We start from the raw sequence: 20,394 nt of genomic DNA, 5'->3' as shown, positions 1-20,394 counted from the left end.
GGCGTTAACAGAAACAAAGAATTAGCCTTCATAATTGGTCCCTATCTCAGTTTCTCTCTTTCCTGATCTTCTTCATCAACATCAACATGCAGACTGATCCCCTCCTCCTCTTCCTTTATATATATAAAAGACTGCAGCCTGTAGGTCTCTAGCTCTTTTTGATTTAGTCTAGTTGTAAGGAAGAAAAAACGACCAAAAAACTTTTACTGAACCAAAAATTCATAGATATATATACACATGTTTATTTATTCTCCAACTCAATTGGCGGGACTGGGATTCTGCATGCATCATGCAACAAATTCGGAATTCATGTGCACAAAGAGCCATACAAATTTGCATAAATCAAGAAGTCAAAATGAATGAGTTCCCTAAACACTTATCATCATGTTCCCTTTGATAGATAATAGCAAACCACGTGCATTAATTAAAAAAGTAAAACTCAAAAAATACTTCAAAATTTTTTTCTCAATTTGCAAAGTGTTTTCTTATCTCATCTTGACGCAGTCTTGGATTTGAAAAAAATATAATATATATTATATTAAAATTAGTCTAAATTCACTCATATTTAATCTTGGATTCAAGATTCGGAATCTACGCCCTCAAATGCAACTTCCTTCTTTTTACAAACAAAAAAGGGTAAAAACGAACTATAGGCAGGAGGCATCAACCCCCCAACCGATCTGTAATATTTTTTAATTTTTCTTTGAAGAAAATAATATATGGGGAACTATTGATTTGAGGGATATGATCCATACTTTTGATTAAGAATTTTATTTACGAATAAACTAACTTGATTTAATTTGATTCTTACTGTCAAAAGGCAGCCCAAAAAAAGTTAAGTATTGATTATATATTGAGAGTAGGTTGCTTTTTGATAGCTAGATTAACACTTTTTTGACAAAAACGTAATCAATAGACTGGGAGATTTAATTTGTAGCTAGGTAGGATATAATAATAATAATAATAATAATAATAATAATAATAATAATAATAATAATAATAATAATAATAATAATAATAATAATATTGTCTTAATTCTGGAAATGTAATTCATGCAAATGCTATTGGTATACAAGGAATTAACAAGTAATAATTGTTGAAGAAAATAAATTTTTAAAAAATATATAAATTTTTAAAAAATATTTTTTTTTAAAAAAATTCCGTACTATATGGTACTTGTTGAAGAAAATACTTTAAATAATGAAAATAGATTTACTTGAATGTTAGAATGACCTAATAATGAACTAAGATTTATTTGAAGATTCGTATTCTCAATAAATTAATTGAATTTATTCAAATCAAATCTTCTAAATCTTTTAATTTTTTGGTCAAACTTTTTTTTTTCCATATGCAATGGATCGACCTTGATAACTAACTTTGATTTAAGGGCGTGTATTATCAATAAATTAATCAAATTTTTTCAAATTATTTTTTCTACAACTTTTAACTACAATTAATCAGGTTATTTTTTCCCCCTGCCTCTCCATGTACAATAAATTGAGTACAAGTGAGTAGACAACTTTTTGGTGTTCCAAGATCAAACAGATCTGAAAAAATATGTTTGTCGTACTTTTAATCCACCCAATTACATACACTTTTAAAAACTAAAATTTAAAAAACACGTAAAATTCCCCACATATATATACCAAGACTTGAACGCTTATATTGTGTCTCTGTCTCTCCACACACACGCGCGTGCACATACACATACACAAAATATCCTATATTATACCTAGACTAGAACACCTATATTGCATCTCTCTTTCTCCACATGCACTCGCACATATACATATCGTGTGACCTTAAATAAACTAATAATCACCAGCCTTAGAAGATTAACTTCATAGCACCAACATGCAATAATTAAGCAATAGTGTGCAAATAATTAATATACTCAATTAAATGATAGTGCAATAATTATAATCAAGGATCGAAGAAGTTAGGGCATCATACAGAAGATAGGGTACATTGGGGGAGAGTGAATGAGCAAGGGTCGATGTCAAAGAATGCAATAGATCTACTTTTAGTTTTGATTCATTAGTAGTACCATCCTCCTTCTCATCCTTATTAACGGGGTTCACCTTTTCCAGTTTGCTTATTGTGAATTTCTTTTCTATCTTCTTCATCAATCCAAAGAGTCATTTCAGTTTTGGCTTTTGGGTTATTAATAAAAAAATCAATAATTTTTTATCCATATAAACCACTCAAGGGAGGATAATTGGGTGTTTTTAAAAAGTTTTACCACATTCAAGTCACGCAATTTGATATTATGATTAACTTCACTCACTAAGAATTAATGCAGGTAATTTAACTATTGTCGCAGCATCCCGGAGAAGGGTCTAGAATGGCGAGAAATAAATATTAAAAGTTGAATAGAGTCGCCACTAACCTTTTATTTACCTAGGTACGGTTAGCTCACCTGATAACTACTTGTTGATTAGTCTTTTAGACTAAACTTATGCCAAGGTACTAGTAGTCTCAGTATGCTTTTATCATATTTGGGATCGAGAGTTCCGTTATATGAGGGGAAGATATCAGTACCCTCTACACGCCTGTCCTACGAACAGTACCTAATTAATAATAAATTATCCCAAAATTGAATTTAATGGTCTTTGATTAACTCCAAAAGTACTATCTTGATTTGTGTTCTATAACCCATTCTAACCTTTCCATCCTGAATTGCAATCAATGTCTTATTGGGTATTTTGATCAATATTCCAATCTTAGGGAGGACTTTAAGACACAAGACAAAATGTAGGTTAAGGATACAGGTTTCCAAAAGAATAGGGAAACTAAAACTCAAAAACCCCCTCCCCAAAATGATGTTTATGCCCCTAATGGTGTAAAAGGTTGACTGAACTTGTTCTTTGAACAAACTGTCTACGTACCTTATTATGATCAGGTCATAACATAGTTCAAACTCTATTGATTTTGACAATTCATTCGAGGTATTAGCACATGCTAATCAGGTCATCATCAGGACTTTCATTTTAGACCATAATGTAGGCTAGTGGTATGGGCTAAAGAAAAAAAAGATTTAATAAGACTCAAATTCATCAACTTTAGTAGGGAAACATTAACCAAAGATCACTTATGAAGCATGTCCCTCATTTTTTATTTCATCATTTTTTTACTTCATCTTTTATTTTTCCCTATGTGGATGGATTTTGGTTTCCCTTTTTTATTTGGAACTCACTTGGGGCTTTATGTCAATCTTCTTGAAATTGGCTCAGCTTAGGGGTTGATCCTTTGACGGTGTATTCAAGAAATAAATTTTTTAGGCTCAATAGTGCTAACAAAAAATTTCCTTTTAAATCTTCTTCTGGATAGCAAAAAGATGGTCTGTTATCCTTTTGGCAATAACCATTACCTCTAACGAATCACTTGACACTAGGAGACCCGAACCTAGGATGAATTTTTGTTAAATTGACTATAAGAAAAAAGTTAGTTCAAAATCCAGGCTCAGATGAGTTGCCAAATGGGAAATCAATACATTATTTGGTTTTTTGGGTATATTGGTTAGCCAAAGATTGTGATGACCCAAATATATATATATATATATATATATATATATATATATATATATATGATTAAAGCACAATAATAATAAAAAAATAAAAATGGTCATTGAGTTAATATCAACACAGAAGTGTTTTTCTGTAAGATCCTTGATTCCATGTTTGATGCCTAAGAAAGACCTTGTCTAAGCAAGTGCTCAGAGATCATTGCGGCTCAGTCGCTCCCTAGAGGTCGGCCAAGTCAAAATGGAATTTCATAAGATAAACAGGATAGACACTGTTCGTACACGTAAATAAGTATATATACATAAAATAGTGTTTTGACAGACATAATTTGTAGAAATACATAATAAGATGATAATAATATAGGTATCATATATGGGGCCCACAAGACTATGTAGGGTCCACATGAGTCCCGGAGCCACAAGACACTGTTTATATACGTAAATAAGTACATAAAATAATGTTTTGACTGATATAATTTGTAAAAATATATGATAAAATAATAATAATATAGGTATCCTATGCGGGGCCCACAAGACTGTGTGGGGTCCACATGAGTCCCGAAGCCGTATGGAGGTTTACACGAGTCTCAAAGCTATGTAGGATGCATAAAATCGTGTAAGAGTTATTCGAATTACGTAGGATCCATTCGAGTCTCGAAGTTGTATGGGACCCACAAGACCATGTGGGGCCCACATGAGTTTTCAAAATTTAAATTTAATTTTTGTTCAAAAATAAATAAATACTAAAAATAGTTTAAAAGTAATAACAATGATAATAATAATGATTAAGAAAAATAATAAAATAATTAATTAACTAATTGATTAATTAATTAGGTAAGTAGTTAATTAAAAATTTATTTAATGGGAATGGTGGCAAGCACTCCCACATGGCCTCCACCCTCATCTCATACTCAACACATACCTTGCCCATCCCTTGCCCATTCTTTAATTTTAAAAAAATTATAATTTCACCCATCTCCCCACACTTTTATAAATTTCATTTCTTCCCCAAAATTTTCCTATAAATAGGGAGCTCTCAACCTTCATTTTTCACAACAATTTTCCAAGGAAGATAAGGATTAGTGAGTGAAAGAATTTGTGGTGGAGAGAGAATTTTGAGTAAGTTCTCACTCACCCACTCTTTCCGCTCTCATTTCTTAAAGATAGTTATTGTGTTCGTAGCACACAGTAAAAGAAGAAGGTAAGTAAATTTTGATTATGTTAGTTTTTTTTATTTAAAATTCATACCCGAGTTTATTTTGTAAATAAATTTCAATTATGTTAGTTAGTTCCATAAAATTTTCATAAGTTTATTTTTTACGCATATTTAATTATACCAGTTCTATCTTTAATATACTTGCATTTATTTATTTTTTTGTTAAGAAATATTCTAATCCTCTCGGGTAAATTTTCAGCATTTCTTTTTATTCGAAACAAAAATTATATATATTTTTAACACAAAAATTGTGTGGCATGAGTTTATTTGTACGTTGCATTTTTTTTATGAAAATATGAGTAAAGATGAGATTTTTACGAGATTATTTTAAATTGCATAAATTATAATAAGATGGTTTTTAAAACCCCTTATGGCAAAGCAAGTTCAAAGTTACAGATGCTCGGTACTGCAGTTTAAAGTTTATACGAATCAGAGTGCACTCACACTGTTTACAGAGTGGTTATTTATGTTAGTGGATTTCTCCTGAGTGCACACCTAGCTCCGGACCAGGACTTAATAAGGAAAATATCACTTAAAGTTTACGTACGTTGATTTAGTTTGGTCGGCCAGCCAGCTAAGTCCAGTCTTCGGACCGCACAACTCAGTCATGGGGGTAAACATGACTTACGACAAATAGGTCTAAGGGTGGTTTTTATAATATATGTTTATACATAGTTAATTGCGTGTACGAAGTTACTGATGATTTGAAGGAAAAGTGTAAGTTTACATGAAAAGGATTATTCTAGTGCTTAAATGACGATTTAAAGAAAACGTATAAGGAAAAGTATATGTATATTTATCATTAAATACTATACAATTTTAAAGTTAAAAGTTTAATTTAACAGTTATAGTATATGATTAAAAAATTTTACTGTTATAGTTGATGGTAAAAGTTTTATGCAGAAATTTTTAAAATTATATTTATTCTAGAGATAGTTTTGAAGTTATAATATTAAATATTATTTTACGAAATTTTTAAAAAAACTCATTTTGGCCACACACTAATAATAATCTTATTTACTTACTGAGCGTCGTCTCACTCCAACCATATTTTTATTTCAGATAACTCTGAAGAGCATGTTGGAAATCAAGCTTAACAAGCATACGGGTGGGGATAGAAAAATAAAGATTTGTTTAGAAATATTAGTATGATGTCAGATATTTATGCTTGTGTAATTTTTCTTCTTTTGAAATAAATGATTATAATATGGATAATTAGTGCTCTGGTTTAATAACAATTGAGTTTATTTTGCTTCCGCTATAAATTAGTAGTAAAAAGTTAATATCCCAAGCCCCTCAGGGTTGGGGTGTTACAAAGATGGTCACCCATCATTTGATCAGAACACTATTATTATACCCATAAGACACTAATCATTATTTAGCATAGAAAGTTAAGCAATATTGTTAATTCATTGATATCATCAAGAGGTACACAATACATCAAGCAAAATATTTTTTTACAGCATCTGAATTGACAGGATGTAGTAGATCATTTCCATCCATATTAGCTAATAGCAATACTCCTCCTAAAGAGGTCTTCTTAACAACATAAGGTCCTTCATAATTTGAAGTCCATTTTCCACGAGGATGACTATGGATTGGCAAAATCTTCTTCAAAACCAAATCACCTTCTTAGAATTGTCAAGGGTGCACCTTTTTGTTAAAAGCTTTCATCATCCATCTTTGATAGAGTCGTCTATGAACCAAAGCAGTCAACCTATTCTCCTCAATAAGATTAGCTGATCACATCTTGTTTTTACCTACTCTGCCTCCTCAAATTTTACTTCCTTCAGAACCCGCAAAGATGGAATCTTGACCTCAACTAGAACAACTGCCTCCATTCCATATACTAACGAATAAGGAGTTGCCCGGTAGAAGTATCAATTGTTGTCTTATATGTCAACAAAGCAAAAGGTAACTTCTCATACCAATCTATATAAGTATATGTCATCTTTCCCAAGATATTTTTTATATTCCTATTAGATGCTTCAACTAATCCATCCATTTGAGGTTGGTAAGGTGCTAAATTATGATGTTTGACTTTGAACAAGATACACAACTTTGTCATCACCTCATTGTTTAAATTCTTGGTATTATCTGAGATTATTTTTTCCGAATCCCATATCTACATATTATCTCCCTACGAATGAAACTACTAATCAAATTTTGGGTAACATTTGCATAGGAAGCTACCTTCACCCACTTTGTGAAATAATCAATGGCTACAAAAGATAAATCGATGACTATTGCTTGCTTTTGGGGTTATTGGTCCAATCACATCCATGTCCCAAGCTGAAAAAGGCCATGGTGTGGACAACACATGGAGTTGAAATGGTGGGACTTGTATACAATCCTTGTACATCTGAAATTTGTGACATTTTCTTGCGTATCTTATACAGTCCCTCTCCATGGTCATCCAATAATATCCAAACCTAAAAAAATTTTGAGCCAATGAATGTCCACTTGCATGTGTACCACAAATCCCCTCATGTACCTCCTGCATAACTTGTTGCTCCTCTCTTTACTCAATACAATGTAAGAGTGTCATGTCATGGCTCCTTTTATAAAGCACGCCTCCATTCAAGAAAAACCTCATAGCTAACCATTGAATTTTTCTTCACTCATTTTCTGATGCTCCCATGGGATATTCGCGCTTTTGGATGTTTTGTTTTATATCATGGATCCAAGGCTTTCTATCAACTTCTTCTGCCACCGCACAATACACTAGCTCATTCTATACCCTTATATGAATTGGCTCAATTTCCACCATAGGCTCCACTTTAAACATTGCAGCCAACATAGCCAAAACATCAAGAATCTGATTATTTTCTTTGGGCCAATGATGAAATTCAATTTTGTTGAATTCTTCTGTCATTTTAAGGATAAACTGCTGATAAGGGATTAGCCTGGTATCTCGAGTTTCCCATTCCCTTTTTAATTGGTGTATTACCAAAGCTGAATGTCCCTTGACTATTAATTTTCAAACCCCTCTGTCGAGTGCTTCTTGCAAACCCAAAATACATGCCTCATATTCTACTACATTGTTGGTACATGGAAATAAGAGTTTTATTGTAACTGAAAAATATTTCTATTTAGGTGATATCAACACAGTTCCTATTCCATATCCCAATACATTCGACACTCCATCAAAAAGCATGACTCATTTTTGTTAACTTTCCTTAACTTGCTATGGCCACATCGATATCCTCATCGAGAAAATCAAATTCCATTTATCGATAATTATCAATAGCCCCATTTGCTAATTATTCTACCACTATGCTCCCCTTTATGGCCTTCCTTGTAACATAGACAATATCGTACTTTGTAAGTAACATTTGTCATCTACCCACTCAACTAGTCACCGCTGGTTTTCCAAAAACATACGTTATCGGGCCCATTTTGGAACTTAATCAAGTAGTGTAATATAAAGTATATTGTCTTAATCTATTAATAGCTCATACCAATGCACATCAAGTTTTTTTCCAGATCTGAGTACTTCGCTTCACATTCTGTGAATTTCTTACTCAAATAATAAATAGCTTGCTAGCTCTTTTCTTCCTAAAGCATCTCGTTGCCCCAATACATATCCCATTGAGCTTCTTGAAACTTTGAAATACAAAATAAGTGGCCTTCCAGGCACCGAAGGGACTAACACAGGTAGATTCAAAAGGTATCTTTTGATATGTTTAAAATCTTGTTGGCCCTCTTCATTCCATCTTTTAGGGTTATTCTTTCAAAAGAGCTTGAAGATAGGCGCACACGTAATTGTCAACTGAGAAATGAAGTGGGCAATATAGTTCATCTATCCCAAGAAACTCCTCACCTACTTCTCTGTTTGAGGGAATGTTATTTGTTGGATAGCCTTTAACTCACTTGGATCTACCTCAATTCCTCTTCCACTTACCATGAACCATAACAACTTCCCTGAAGTGGCACCAAATGTGCATTTTTTTTTGGATTTAACTTGATATGATATTTCCTCAATCTATTAAGTGTGCAAATAATTAATAAATTTAATTAAATGATAGTGCAATAATTATGATAAAGGATCGATGAGGTTGAGGCACGTGGAGAAGATATGGTACGTTTGGGGGGAGATAATGAGCAAGGGCTGATGTCAAAGAATGCAATAGTAGAGTTAATTTGGGTTCATTAGTAGTATCATTCTCCTTCTCATTCTTATTAGAAGAGCCCACTTTTTCCAATTTGATTTATCATGATTTTCTTCTCTATCTTCTTAATCAATCCAAAGGTAGTTTTAGGTTGGGATTTCGGGTTATAAATAAATAAATAAATATTGGTCCATATAAGCCACCCAAGGAAGGTTAATTGGGTGTTTTTAAAAATTTTACCACGTTAACACAATTTGATAACATGATTAAACTCACACACCAAAAATGAATGCAGGTAATTTAACTATCAATTGGAATTATAACTTAAACCACGGAAAGTATAATAAAGAAAATGCAAAACAAAACCACAAATAAAAGAGACACTAGATTTATAGTGGTTTGGTCACTAGACCTTATTTACTCCTCAAGCAAGCCTGTTTGAGTATTTTCACCAAACTCAATCAAATAATATCACTAAGATACACTTAGTCTAAACAACTGATCTAATAAACCTAACCAATATGGTGCACCTTACACTCAGGACACCTAGTCCCCTCGAGGAACAACCCAATTACAATGTAAAATAAAATCTAATTAAGAGGTTCTTTTTTAGCTCACGCATAAGTATTTTGTTTAGAATTAGTGAGGCTATAGAGACTTATAATGATATCAATATCTTAGGATTGCAAAATAAGTTCAGGAGAATACAATAGGAATAAAAGCTTCTTAATATAAAATCAGTATAAGTAGTTCTCAATGTGGTAATCTCTCCCTTCTTGCTAAAAGCTGGTCCATTTATAATTGCTCCAAGGTTCAAGCAACAACTCAAGTTTGTTAAGCGTCCCACCTGGGAGTATCTAGAGTCCAAAGGGGGTGGTGAATGGACTCTTTTCGCGTTTTTAAGCTTTCTCGAAAAAATAAAACTCTTGGTAAGATTGCAAGCAATTATATCACAATATATAATGAAAATCAAGTACAAGACAAAAATTAAAGATTGAAGGGAGAGAAAGTTTAACACCGGTATTTTAACGTGGTTCGGAACCAAGCCTACATCCACGCCTTAGCACCAAACCAAGGATTCTATAATCCACTAAGATATTCCTTCACCGATGGAGCAAGTCTTACAACTCGGGTACCAAACTCTACACTCAGGAACAAATCCCTATTGCGCTCACAAAAAGCCTTCGGTTCACAAAGAACCTTCACCAATAACAATTCACAAAGAACCTTTTACAAGATAATGGATAGTACAAAGCAATGCTCCTCACAATGAGTTGATATCAAATACAATCAAACCTCACACTACTCTCTCAAGGAATGATTCAAACAAGATAAGTGAGCAAGAGAGATTGAGCACTTGGAATGAATAACTAAAATGCAAAGTGTTAGGTTTTGAATGAAATGATATTTTTCACTGTGGACTTGTATAAATCACCAAAACCATGCTAAACAAGCCTATGGACATGTATTTATGGCTAAAAACCATTATTGGACTGTTGGGAGCAATTCCCAAAAGAAACTAGTCGTTTTCTAGTCGTTATTGCATTGTTCTCGATGCTTCTCGTTGACTAGTAACCCCCACTCGTCGACTAGTGTCTCGTCGACGTGTTGCACGCAATCGTTGATGAGTTCCCTGAATAAGAAAAAGTCATCAACATGAAAGTTATGAAATTTTTTTTCTTAACTTTTCAGGGACACCAAAATTGTCTTTTTTGGACTTTTCTAGCAAGAGTGATGTCCCAAATACTGAATGGTGTTCAGGAAATTTGATAGGTGCATAAATGAGGTTTTAAACCCAACTAGGACAAAGTTTGTAAAATATTATAACACTAATATAATTTAAATTTTTTTCCTTTAGAAATTTCTTTTGAATATATGATATCTTTTTTATGAAAACACATTTGAAAATTCGTTTCGATATCTTATATGTTTTGTATGTCCTTTATGAAAATATACTTGACTTTCTTGAGTGCTTAGGACATAAAATTCGTTTTAACACAACCGGAACTAAGTATAAAAATGTTCTTAAAACTAGAATGTTAAAAACTTGTCCCTTTGAAAACATATCTTGAGTTTAGGATTCTTTTGACAAACTCTTTGATTTTAACTTTGAAAACTATTAAAGTTGAGTTTGTGACTTTAGGTGAAATACTATTTACTTATGTGTCCTAGTATGCATGCATTTTCTCAACTCTTACTCAGAAATCATGCAAGAAACACACTCGCAAGAGTTTCAAAATGTTCCTACCTCACATAACCCTTATTACATATAATTTAACAATTAAGCTTGTGTTGGTTGTGCTTGAGTCCTTTTCGAGTGAGTGTCCAGTTGATCTTTCCTATTTGAACTTCTACTCGGTCCATTCATTGCCTTTGATTCAGTACTTCATGTACTCGTTACTAGAACTTGTACTAAACATGATCTGCAAAGATGGAATGCATTAGGAACAACATATAGGTTAATATCATCAAAACATATAAACCATGATAGTATAGCCACCAAGGCTAACATTCTTCTCCGATTTGATGATGTCTAACCTATTAAGAATCTACTTACTCTTTGCATTTGTATTTAAAATTACCATAATCTTAACATGCAAAGATAAGCTTATCTAGAACCACTAATTGGTTACTATCATCAAAACAAGACAATTAAACTCATGTAGCCACCAAGGCTAACAAAGTTTATTATCGAGACACTAAAGTTCTAGGAGTAAAACTTGAGTTCCAATAAGAATTTAGCTATAAGCTGAATTCATGCTGAATTCAAAATTTAAGTAAGTTAGAATACTATAGCAAACTTAATCAAAGAGTTAATATAAATTAACAACTTTTAAATAGCCATTGACACTTAGTATATAAGGTACCAATGTAATGCATTAAACATCTATACAAACTTTTTATGGAGATTTTGTTTATGCATCTAATGAAGAAACTAACATAGATTTATCAAGACTTAGCTTCTAGTGAGACACATATTAACACATCTAATGAAACATTTATTTATGTTTCTATTAATACTTCTGCTACTTGTTCATTACAAAACATCTCATCAAATTTCATATAGTTAAAACCAATTAATATATGTTTTCATCATCAATTCATTGATGTTTTGTCAATCATCAAAATCTAATTATAACATTCTCCTCCTATTTAAGATGAAAAAAATAAATAAGATTGAATATTATGCTCCATTCCAATATACGAAAAAATCATCATAGATTTTCAAGAGCACTTTATATTAGTACGTATGCCAATCACATCCTAATTTTAAGATCAAGTATCAAATGATCAAGAAATTAGCATATCAACTCGAAATATAGCATTATCATATCATAGCATTATCAGAAAGTATATCATAACAAATAAGACCAAAATCATTGAAAGAATGACAAAAAGGTCAAAGAAAATGTTGTCAATAATGAATCAAGAGGTGCTAAAATTTGTTCTTTCCACTACTGGTGGTGCATACTTTAAAAAAACATTAGGTGATGGTTTTAGAATACTTGTTTCATATGTATCCCAACAGAGATTGGGTTTCCTCATATAAACTAGTGGAATTATATTGACAGGTAACAATGCAGCTTATAAAATTGTTGGGATTGGAATAATATGAATCAAAATGCACAATGGTGTTATGAAAACTCTCATTGAACTTCAACACATTCTAGATTTCAAGAAGAATCTTGTTTCTCTTGGAGCCCCTAATTATAAAGGGTACAAGTGCTCCAGTAAAGGTGGATTTCTGAAGGTCAGCAAGGGTACACTTGTTATTTTAAAAGCAAAGAACCTACCTCCTAATTTATATATCTTGTAAGGTGCTATAGTTTCAGGTACTATTATTGTTTCTCTCTATGCTAGATTCTGATATTACCAGAATATGGCATATGAGGTTGGGACATGTGAGTGAGAAAGGGCTAACATTATTGAGCAAAAGAGGTTTACTTTACAGCCAAAGTACAAGTAATATGGAACTATACGAATATTATGTGTTTGGAAATCAAAGACGAGTCACTTTCAACACTAACATCCACCAAACCAAAGGTACTCTAGACTATATACATTCTAACCTCTAGGGACCCTCCCATGTTCTTTCCAAAATTAGAGCTCAATAGATGCTTACCTTAATGATGACCACTCAAAAAACACCTAGGTATTCTTTTTGAAGCATAAAAACGAAGTGTACAAATATTTCAAGCAGTGGAAAGAAATAATCAAGAAACAAATTGAAAAGAAGGTCAAATGGCTTGGGATTGATAAAGGATTGGAATTTCGCTCACTTCAATTTGAAGAAGTTTTCATAAATGAAGGAATTGTCAGTCATAAGATTGTCAGACATACACCACAACTGAATGGAATAGCTAAGTGCATAAATATAACCCTCTTGGAGAGTGCTTGTTATTTATACTCTTAAATGATGATTTATTGAGGGATTTTTAGGCATAGGCTATTTCTACTGCTTGCTATTTACTAAATCATCTCTAGCCTCAGCTTTAAAGTTCAATATCCAAAAAGAGGTATGGTTCGATAAATCTATTGATTAATTCTGATCTAAAAATTTTTAAGTGTCCAGCCTATGTAGATGTTAATGAAGTGAAATTAAAGCCTAGAGTGAAGAACTATATTTTTATTTTTTGTACAATCAACGTGAAGGGTTATAGACTTTGGTATCATGATTCCAAGGGTCACCAAAGTTTATTATCAGTAGATATGTTATTTTTTTATGAATTGGCGATACTTAACCCAAAAAAGGAGAAAGATACCATTGTAAAAATTAACCAAGCCAAGAATAACATAAAGAAAGTGGATATTGAAGATGATTCTACCACTTTGTAGAAGAGCACTCCTATTTAGACTAGCTCAAGTGAGAACACTAGTAAAGTACAAAATATTCCACATGAGGAATCATATAGCATTGTCAAACAAGCTTAGGAGAGAGATCTATTGGCCTTACAAGACTTAAAATCTTGTTATCTTGTTTTGATGCTAACAAACAAGTGAAATTTAAAGTATTTGTGTGAGTAATGATATTTCAGGGTTCATATATGTGAAAGTAAGGTCAAAGTGCCCACAAGGTTCAAATATGATGGAAGCAAGGTCAAAGTGCTCACAAGGATCAAATGAAGCTTAAATGAGCCAAGACATGAATTACTTGTTGAAGAACATGAGGACATGAATAAGTTGTTGAAAGCTAAGGTATATTAAAGTCAAAAGATCCAAAGAAAGGCAAAGTAAGAAAGCTTAAAGAATATGGAAGCTTGAAGAAAAGATGGATTCAATCCAAGGACAAAGGATGAAGACTCAAGAACTTAGAATGTTAATATTTTAGAAGTCTCATGTAAGTGCTTTAATGTTTAAAATATCGTATGAAATATTTTGAAACTCTTAGGTTAACTTCTTAGACCTAGATACTTTTAAAATACCTGAATAATATTTTTATAAGGTCAAAAATTATTTTAAAAAGGTTAGAATCATTTTTGGAATAAAGAGCACCAAAAAGAGTTTTTCCCAAATGCTGTCAGTTTTTATATAGCCGCATTGAGATGAATTTTTATCTATCACAAACTCATTATTTTAAAGAGTGGTAAACATGAAAGTTGTAGTATTTTCTCTTAGCTTTCTTTTGATACCAAGAAAAAATAATTTGGAGTTATACAGAAAAATTTATGGTCAAAACACTGAAATGGAGTCACTGCTGTCAGACATTTAAACAATGTTCAACAGGCAAATTTTTAAAATTCTAATGTTTTAAATTATAGCCGTTTGAACCTTAAATATTCTAATAAATAGGGAAATTCTTTAAGGAAACTTTTGCAAGTTTGAAAGCCTATAAATACATGGTTTTTCAAAACAAAATAAACCCAAAATTTGAAAAATCTATTTTGAGAAGCTGAAAGTACTCTTGTTCTTCCTAAGTTCTCTTGCTCACTCATTGAAAAATTTTTTTGCTGAGAACTCTGAAGTGCTGATCCTTCTTCCTTTGAATTCTTACTACTAATCCTCTTCTAAGAAGGATATTGGAGAATTCTACACTTGAGCTTCATTCTATTTCCTATTGATATTTTACATTTAAGTATATAGTGCTGAAATTGTACTAACTTGCTCTTTGAGAGAGTATACTTGTACGCAGATTTTAACTTATGTTTCTTATATTTCATTGACATTCCAAGGTGTTTGCATCGTTGGCTAAGTAAGGGGATATTGCTTAAAGAGGCGGACTCTAGCCTATGTAAGGGGTGACCGAACAAGGGAATATCGTTTGGAGAAGGTAGGCTCTAGCCTTAACCAAGGAATGTTGTAATCGGTTTTGTTCCACCCGTCAACGGAACAGGTTTAGTGAATCCTTTGGTGGTTTGCCAAAGGCGAGGACGTAGGCTGGGTATAAGCCGAACCTCGTAAAAATCTCCGTCTCACTCTCTCTTTCCCTATTCTTTATTTTCAGATCATATACAACTGCGTGGATGATTTGAATATCTAAATTATACATACTACGCATATTTGGAAATCAAGTAAACTTAAAATCCAATTTTGATTTGGGTTGCAGAAACCGAAAGGAAGTACGTTGGTTACACCATATCTTGCGGAAACCATACGGGAGTACGTTACTTGGTTAACACCCCAAAGATAAATTTACCAAGAGTTTATTTGAATTCTAAATATTTGGAAAGAGTGATTGGATTTATTTATACAGGGCTTTACTTTAGTAAGCATAAATTATAATTCATAATCACAGGGCTTATATAAACAAACAAACTATCTCAAGATCTTATATTACCAAATCGCTGAATACTTTATATCTTGGTTTGGTTGTTTGTTATTTAACTTGTACTTGGCAAATAAATTGATTGTTTGGTTTGAAGATTGTGTTTAATTGATTGGATAAAAGAATTAAGTTCTTGATTGATTAAGGAATTAAAAAACAAGTCAAGAATTGGTTAAAATAAATAAAAGAAGTTTAAGGTATTTTAAAAGGAATCAAAAGAAATTTTTAGAATCCAATTCACCCCCCCTCTTGGGAAGCTATTCCTAATTTCAAGATCAAATTATCATCAAGGTATAGTAATGTTGTACAATTTCGTTATTCTAATAATATTGGCTATGCTTTGGCAATTGCACAAGAAAGCAATGAAACTAAGTGTAGAGACCCAGAAAATAATATTAATAAAATAATTATGGAATGTAATGCCCCGAACCTGCCAAGTGGGGCCCGAGGTATTATATGTTCCATTCACCTATCTCTGATACCATAAATGTCATCCAAGCAGCGGAATAATAATTAAACTACCTCAAATAAAATACCAGAGTACTATACTATACAACCAAAAAGAGTTTCCATCTATCCATATTACATAAGCAGCATTTAAAACGTAAACTTATATGTTTCAATGTCTTACATTCACTCACAATCAATAAAACTAAACCCAACTTGCCTAGGCTTTCAAGCTTGATCTCTAGAAGGACCTGAAAAGTTAATAAATCGCTAGGGTGTGACACTTCTCAGTAAGGATGGAATAAATTATTATTGGTGTGTATCTATCATGAGTTTTAGTGTATACAAAATATAATCATTTGTTAATTAATAACAACAACTAGAAAAACACATGCAGACTGTACTCACACATACATAATTATTTTTTATAGGCGAGAGTTCCCAAGGATTGGGGAGATTACACGCCCATACATGTAACACCCCTTTACTCTAATACCGTTTGTAACTTTACCCTTTTAATTTGGGTGTGACTACAACTGATATTTATTAGGGCACTCACCTTACTCAGTAAGCTCTTGGCCGAAGAGTTTTACTTTGCCATAATCATTAATGAATGTTAATTCCCATACATGTACTCACACACATTCAACATCAATCATAACGTAGAATATGCATACACATACACCACAGCACATCGACATTTACCATACATTTCATTCACATCCACAAAGGATACTGCACAAGTACTTCACTTTCCATGGTTCTTAGGGCGTCCCTCCCCATAGTTCCCAGCACATACTTCCCAACAGACATCCACTGTTACACTTTCACAATGACCTATTCATAGTAAATCAATAAAACGAACTCCTCAGACCTACCAATTTTTTACCCCCATTTATATAAATGACAATATAACGAACTCCTCAAGCCTGCCAATGTTATTCGTGATTTATATCCAGGGAAATATAATGAACTCCTCAGGCCTGCCAATGTTATATTGTAAAATACCCGAATAACAACACAAAACAAATCACCCAAACATATCAATTCATGTACCACGGTAATCATAACCAATTTATAATAAAGAGTTAATCCAATGCCACACGATTTAAGCATTAAACCATAATTCAATAAACTAAGATGGTCAACCCTATTCACTTTGATCATTTATAAAATACATATATTGATTCAAAACCAATAATTTATTCCGATTAGAACATTCAGAAAATCCATTTCTATAACCATGTGTCCATGTACCTTAGTTTAATCGGTTAGTTTTGGAAATAATAGTCGTTTACATAATCCTAAGCTCAAATACTCCTTTTAACATGGATAGGTTTCGAAACAAAAGAGGTATTCATATACATAAACCTATAAACTCCATTTTAACCGGTAGAAATTTACAAAAGAGTCGACATAATTTAATCCCCTTACTTGATCCTAAAAATATATCTGAAACGATCGGGAGATGAAAACCCTAGCTTTATGAATCTGCCGCAGAAATTGATCCACTAACCCGAGAGAGGAGAGAGTGATGATCGGAGAGTGAGAGTGGCTTCGGGTGAGCATAGAAGTGAGAGAAAGTCTCGTGAGGGATGAGGGAGGGAGAGAGGTTCGAAGCTAAGAGATAGAACTGATTTTTCTAAACAAAAATGACCTAATATCTATTTATAGGCAAGCTGTCCCCACGTGAAACCATCGACGGTTTCCTGTAACCATTGATGGTTTGCCCTATGTCTCCTTTTTTAAAACTCTCGATAGTTTAAACTGTTGACGGTTTTTCTAAGAGGGCTTGAAACTGTCGATGGTTTGGTGCTAAACCTAACCATCTCCATATTTTTTCTTATTTTTCCTTCCCTTTATTTATTTTCCTTTTTTTCATTTATTTTTCTTCTATTTCTTGGGTTCGGGTCTCTACAATCTCCCCCTCTTATAAAAATTCCATCCTTGAAATTCATTAATTATTTATTTGACATAACTATGGTATTACCTAACATAGCTTATACCAAAATTTCATCATGCTATTTATATGCAAATAACTACATTATCTCAGTATTAAATAAAATTATTACTTAACTCAATTCATAAAAATGTTACCTGTTGTCATGCCACGAGCGATATCTGCTTTGGTTGTGGTAAGTGTTTAAACACGATATCTGCACTAGGCCGCTGCGAGGCACCGAATTGTTCCTCCAGTTTAGATCAGGAGTGGGTGCGTTGCTGGGCGGTCCATGACAATCTCGAGCTATATGGTCGTATCTGTCGCACCGATAGCACACAGTACTCCTACCCTGGCATTCCCCCCAATGCCTCCAATTGCATCTAGTAGAGTGGGGGTGTGATGAATTTTCTTGGTAGTCTTGATCAGCCTTATCTGACCTCTGGCCCACATTATCTTTGTCTCCCCTCCATGAACCATGTCTAGCATCTTCATGGGAGCTAGGAGGCATGGGTCTCTTCCTCTGCTTGGACATCTCTACACCTCTCTGCAGGCTCAACTATGCTACGATGGCTTTTTCCACCAGCTCCAAGAAATTTTGTACTTGCACGACTGCCACCTACTCGTGGATCCTCTGTTTCAGGCCCCTTTCAAACCTCCTCATCTTTTGGTAATCATCTGGGACCATGAAGGGAGCAAAGCGAGAAAGCTCCACGAACCTAGCAGCGTACTGCTAAATAGAGAGGTGCCCCTGAGTCAGGTTAAGAAGTTCCTCCACCTTCGCATCTCTTGTAGTGGCGGGGAAGTACCAGTCATAGAAGAACTCCTTGAAATGACTCCAAGTCATAACTGTGGTTAACCGCTACTCTTCCAGCAGCTTCACCACTAGCCACCATCACTCGGCCTCTCTTGTCAGCTTGAAGGTGGCGAAGAGAACCTTCTACTCCTTAGTGCAACTCACCACTGTCAGTATCTTCTCCATCTCTTGCACTCAATTCTCAACCATGATTGATAAGCAACATATCCCTGGCAACCTCCCTGAAGCAGCCTCCCCGCTTGAATAGTTGACACCAATTGTGGCGAGGCGCGCACACGTGAATGCTCAAATCTGTATTCTTGCTCACTTGAGGGTCTGAAAATTACTTCTTTCTGAGGGCAATCTATGCTGGCGTGATTATCTATCAACCAATCCATACCCAATATTACATCAAACCCTTGCATATGTAATATCACAAGATCAGCTGGTAGTCTTTTCCCCTGAAGGCCCACTAGAAAATTTCTAAGTACCTTCCTACACCTCACAGTAGATCCAATCGACATGGCTACAACCAACTCAATATCTAACAATCGCGCTTCAATCCCAGCTAATTTAGCATACCCTGATGAGACAAAAGAATGGGTGGCACCTGTGTCAAACAAAACAACAACTTTATATGAAAAAGCAATAAAGATACTTGTAACAATGTCTCCAGCAGCCTCAGCATCTTTTGGCATCAAAGCATACACCCTCTCCGGTGCTGTGTTCCTCTGCTGGTCCCCACAGGGTGCCTGATAACCACCCTGAAGTTGTCTATGAACTGGTGTATGGATCGGTGGTCCTTTACAAGCCCATGCCATATGACTCGGTCTCCCACAACGATAGCAAACATTTTCTCCCCTTTTGCATTCACCTAGATGCCTCCGGCCACATTCAGGACAAATAGGAAAGGTCTTCCCACTCTGAAAACTATTGTACCTCATTTTCTGTCCCTGACCTCCTCCATATCGATCTCCTCTCTATGGGCCCCGGCTGGAACCAGCCTGGAAACCCTGAGGCATGGGCCTCTTCCTCTAACTCTGAGCTACGGTGCCTCTCTATATGCCACTCTCGATTACTGCAACTCTGTCCACAACCTCTGCAAATGTCTGAGCTCGAAAATTGATAACCTGCTCAAACAAATTCTGCTTTACACCTTCCTCAAACTTCCTTGCCTTCTTCTCCTCATCTGACGCCAAATATGGGGCAAACCGAGACAACTCTATGAAATGGGATGCATATTGTTGTACTGTCAACTCTTCCTGAGTCAGGTGTAGAAATGTTGCTGCCTTCGCTCTCCTAATGGTGGCAGCGAAGTACCGGTTGAAAAACAACTCCTAAAAATGGATCCACGTCACCACTACCGGATCAAGCCTATGTTCCTCAATCAACCTTGCTAATTTCCACCAGCATTTTGCCTCCCCGGTCAGCTTAAATGTCGCAAACAATACCTTTTGCTTGTCAGTACACGGGAGGACCGTCATCATATCCTCAATATCCTAAATCCAGTTCTTAGCTACTAGAGGGTCTGCTCCTCTAGAAAATGATGGAGGTTTCATCTGTGTAAACTACTCAATCACACAGCTACACTCCCTCGA

The 20,394-nt window shown here is 34.1% G+C and overlaps 1 protein-coding gene across 1 annotated transcript in view; it reads right to left on the bottom strand.

Annotated features, from left to right (window-relative positions):
• The window catches only part of LOC131153753 (subtilisin-like protease SBT5.3), a 29,452-nt gene extending 9,712 nt beyond the window's left edge, over positions 1 to 19,740 (bottom strand). The window contains exons 1-2 of the mRNA XM_058106198.1: positions 19,455 to 19,740; positions 19,288 to 19,406 (exon numbers count right to left, since the gene is read on the bottom strand). Of these exons, the coding sequence (XP_057962181.1) occupies positions 19,288 to 19,406; positions 19,455 to 19,740 (405 nt within the window). The remainder of the gene's footprint in view (positions 1 to 19,287; positions 19,407 to 19,454) is intronic.
• Positions 19,741 to 20,394: the final 654 nt, after the last annotated feature.

The sequence above is a fragment of the Malania oleifera genome, chromosome 4 (genome assembly GCF_029873635.1).
Source record: "Malania oleifera isolate guangnan ecotype guangnan chromosome 4, ASM2987363v1, whole genome shotgun sequence".
Lineage (NCBI taxonomy): Eukaryota > Viridiplantae > Streptophyta > Magnoliopsida > Santalales > Ximeniaceae > Malania > Malania oleifera.
The sequence above is the reverse complement of the archived record's forward strand: the minus strand, read 5'-3'. Positions and strand labels throughout refer to the sequence as shown.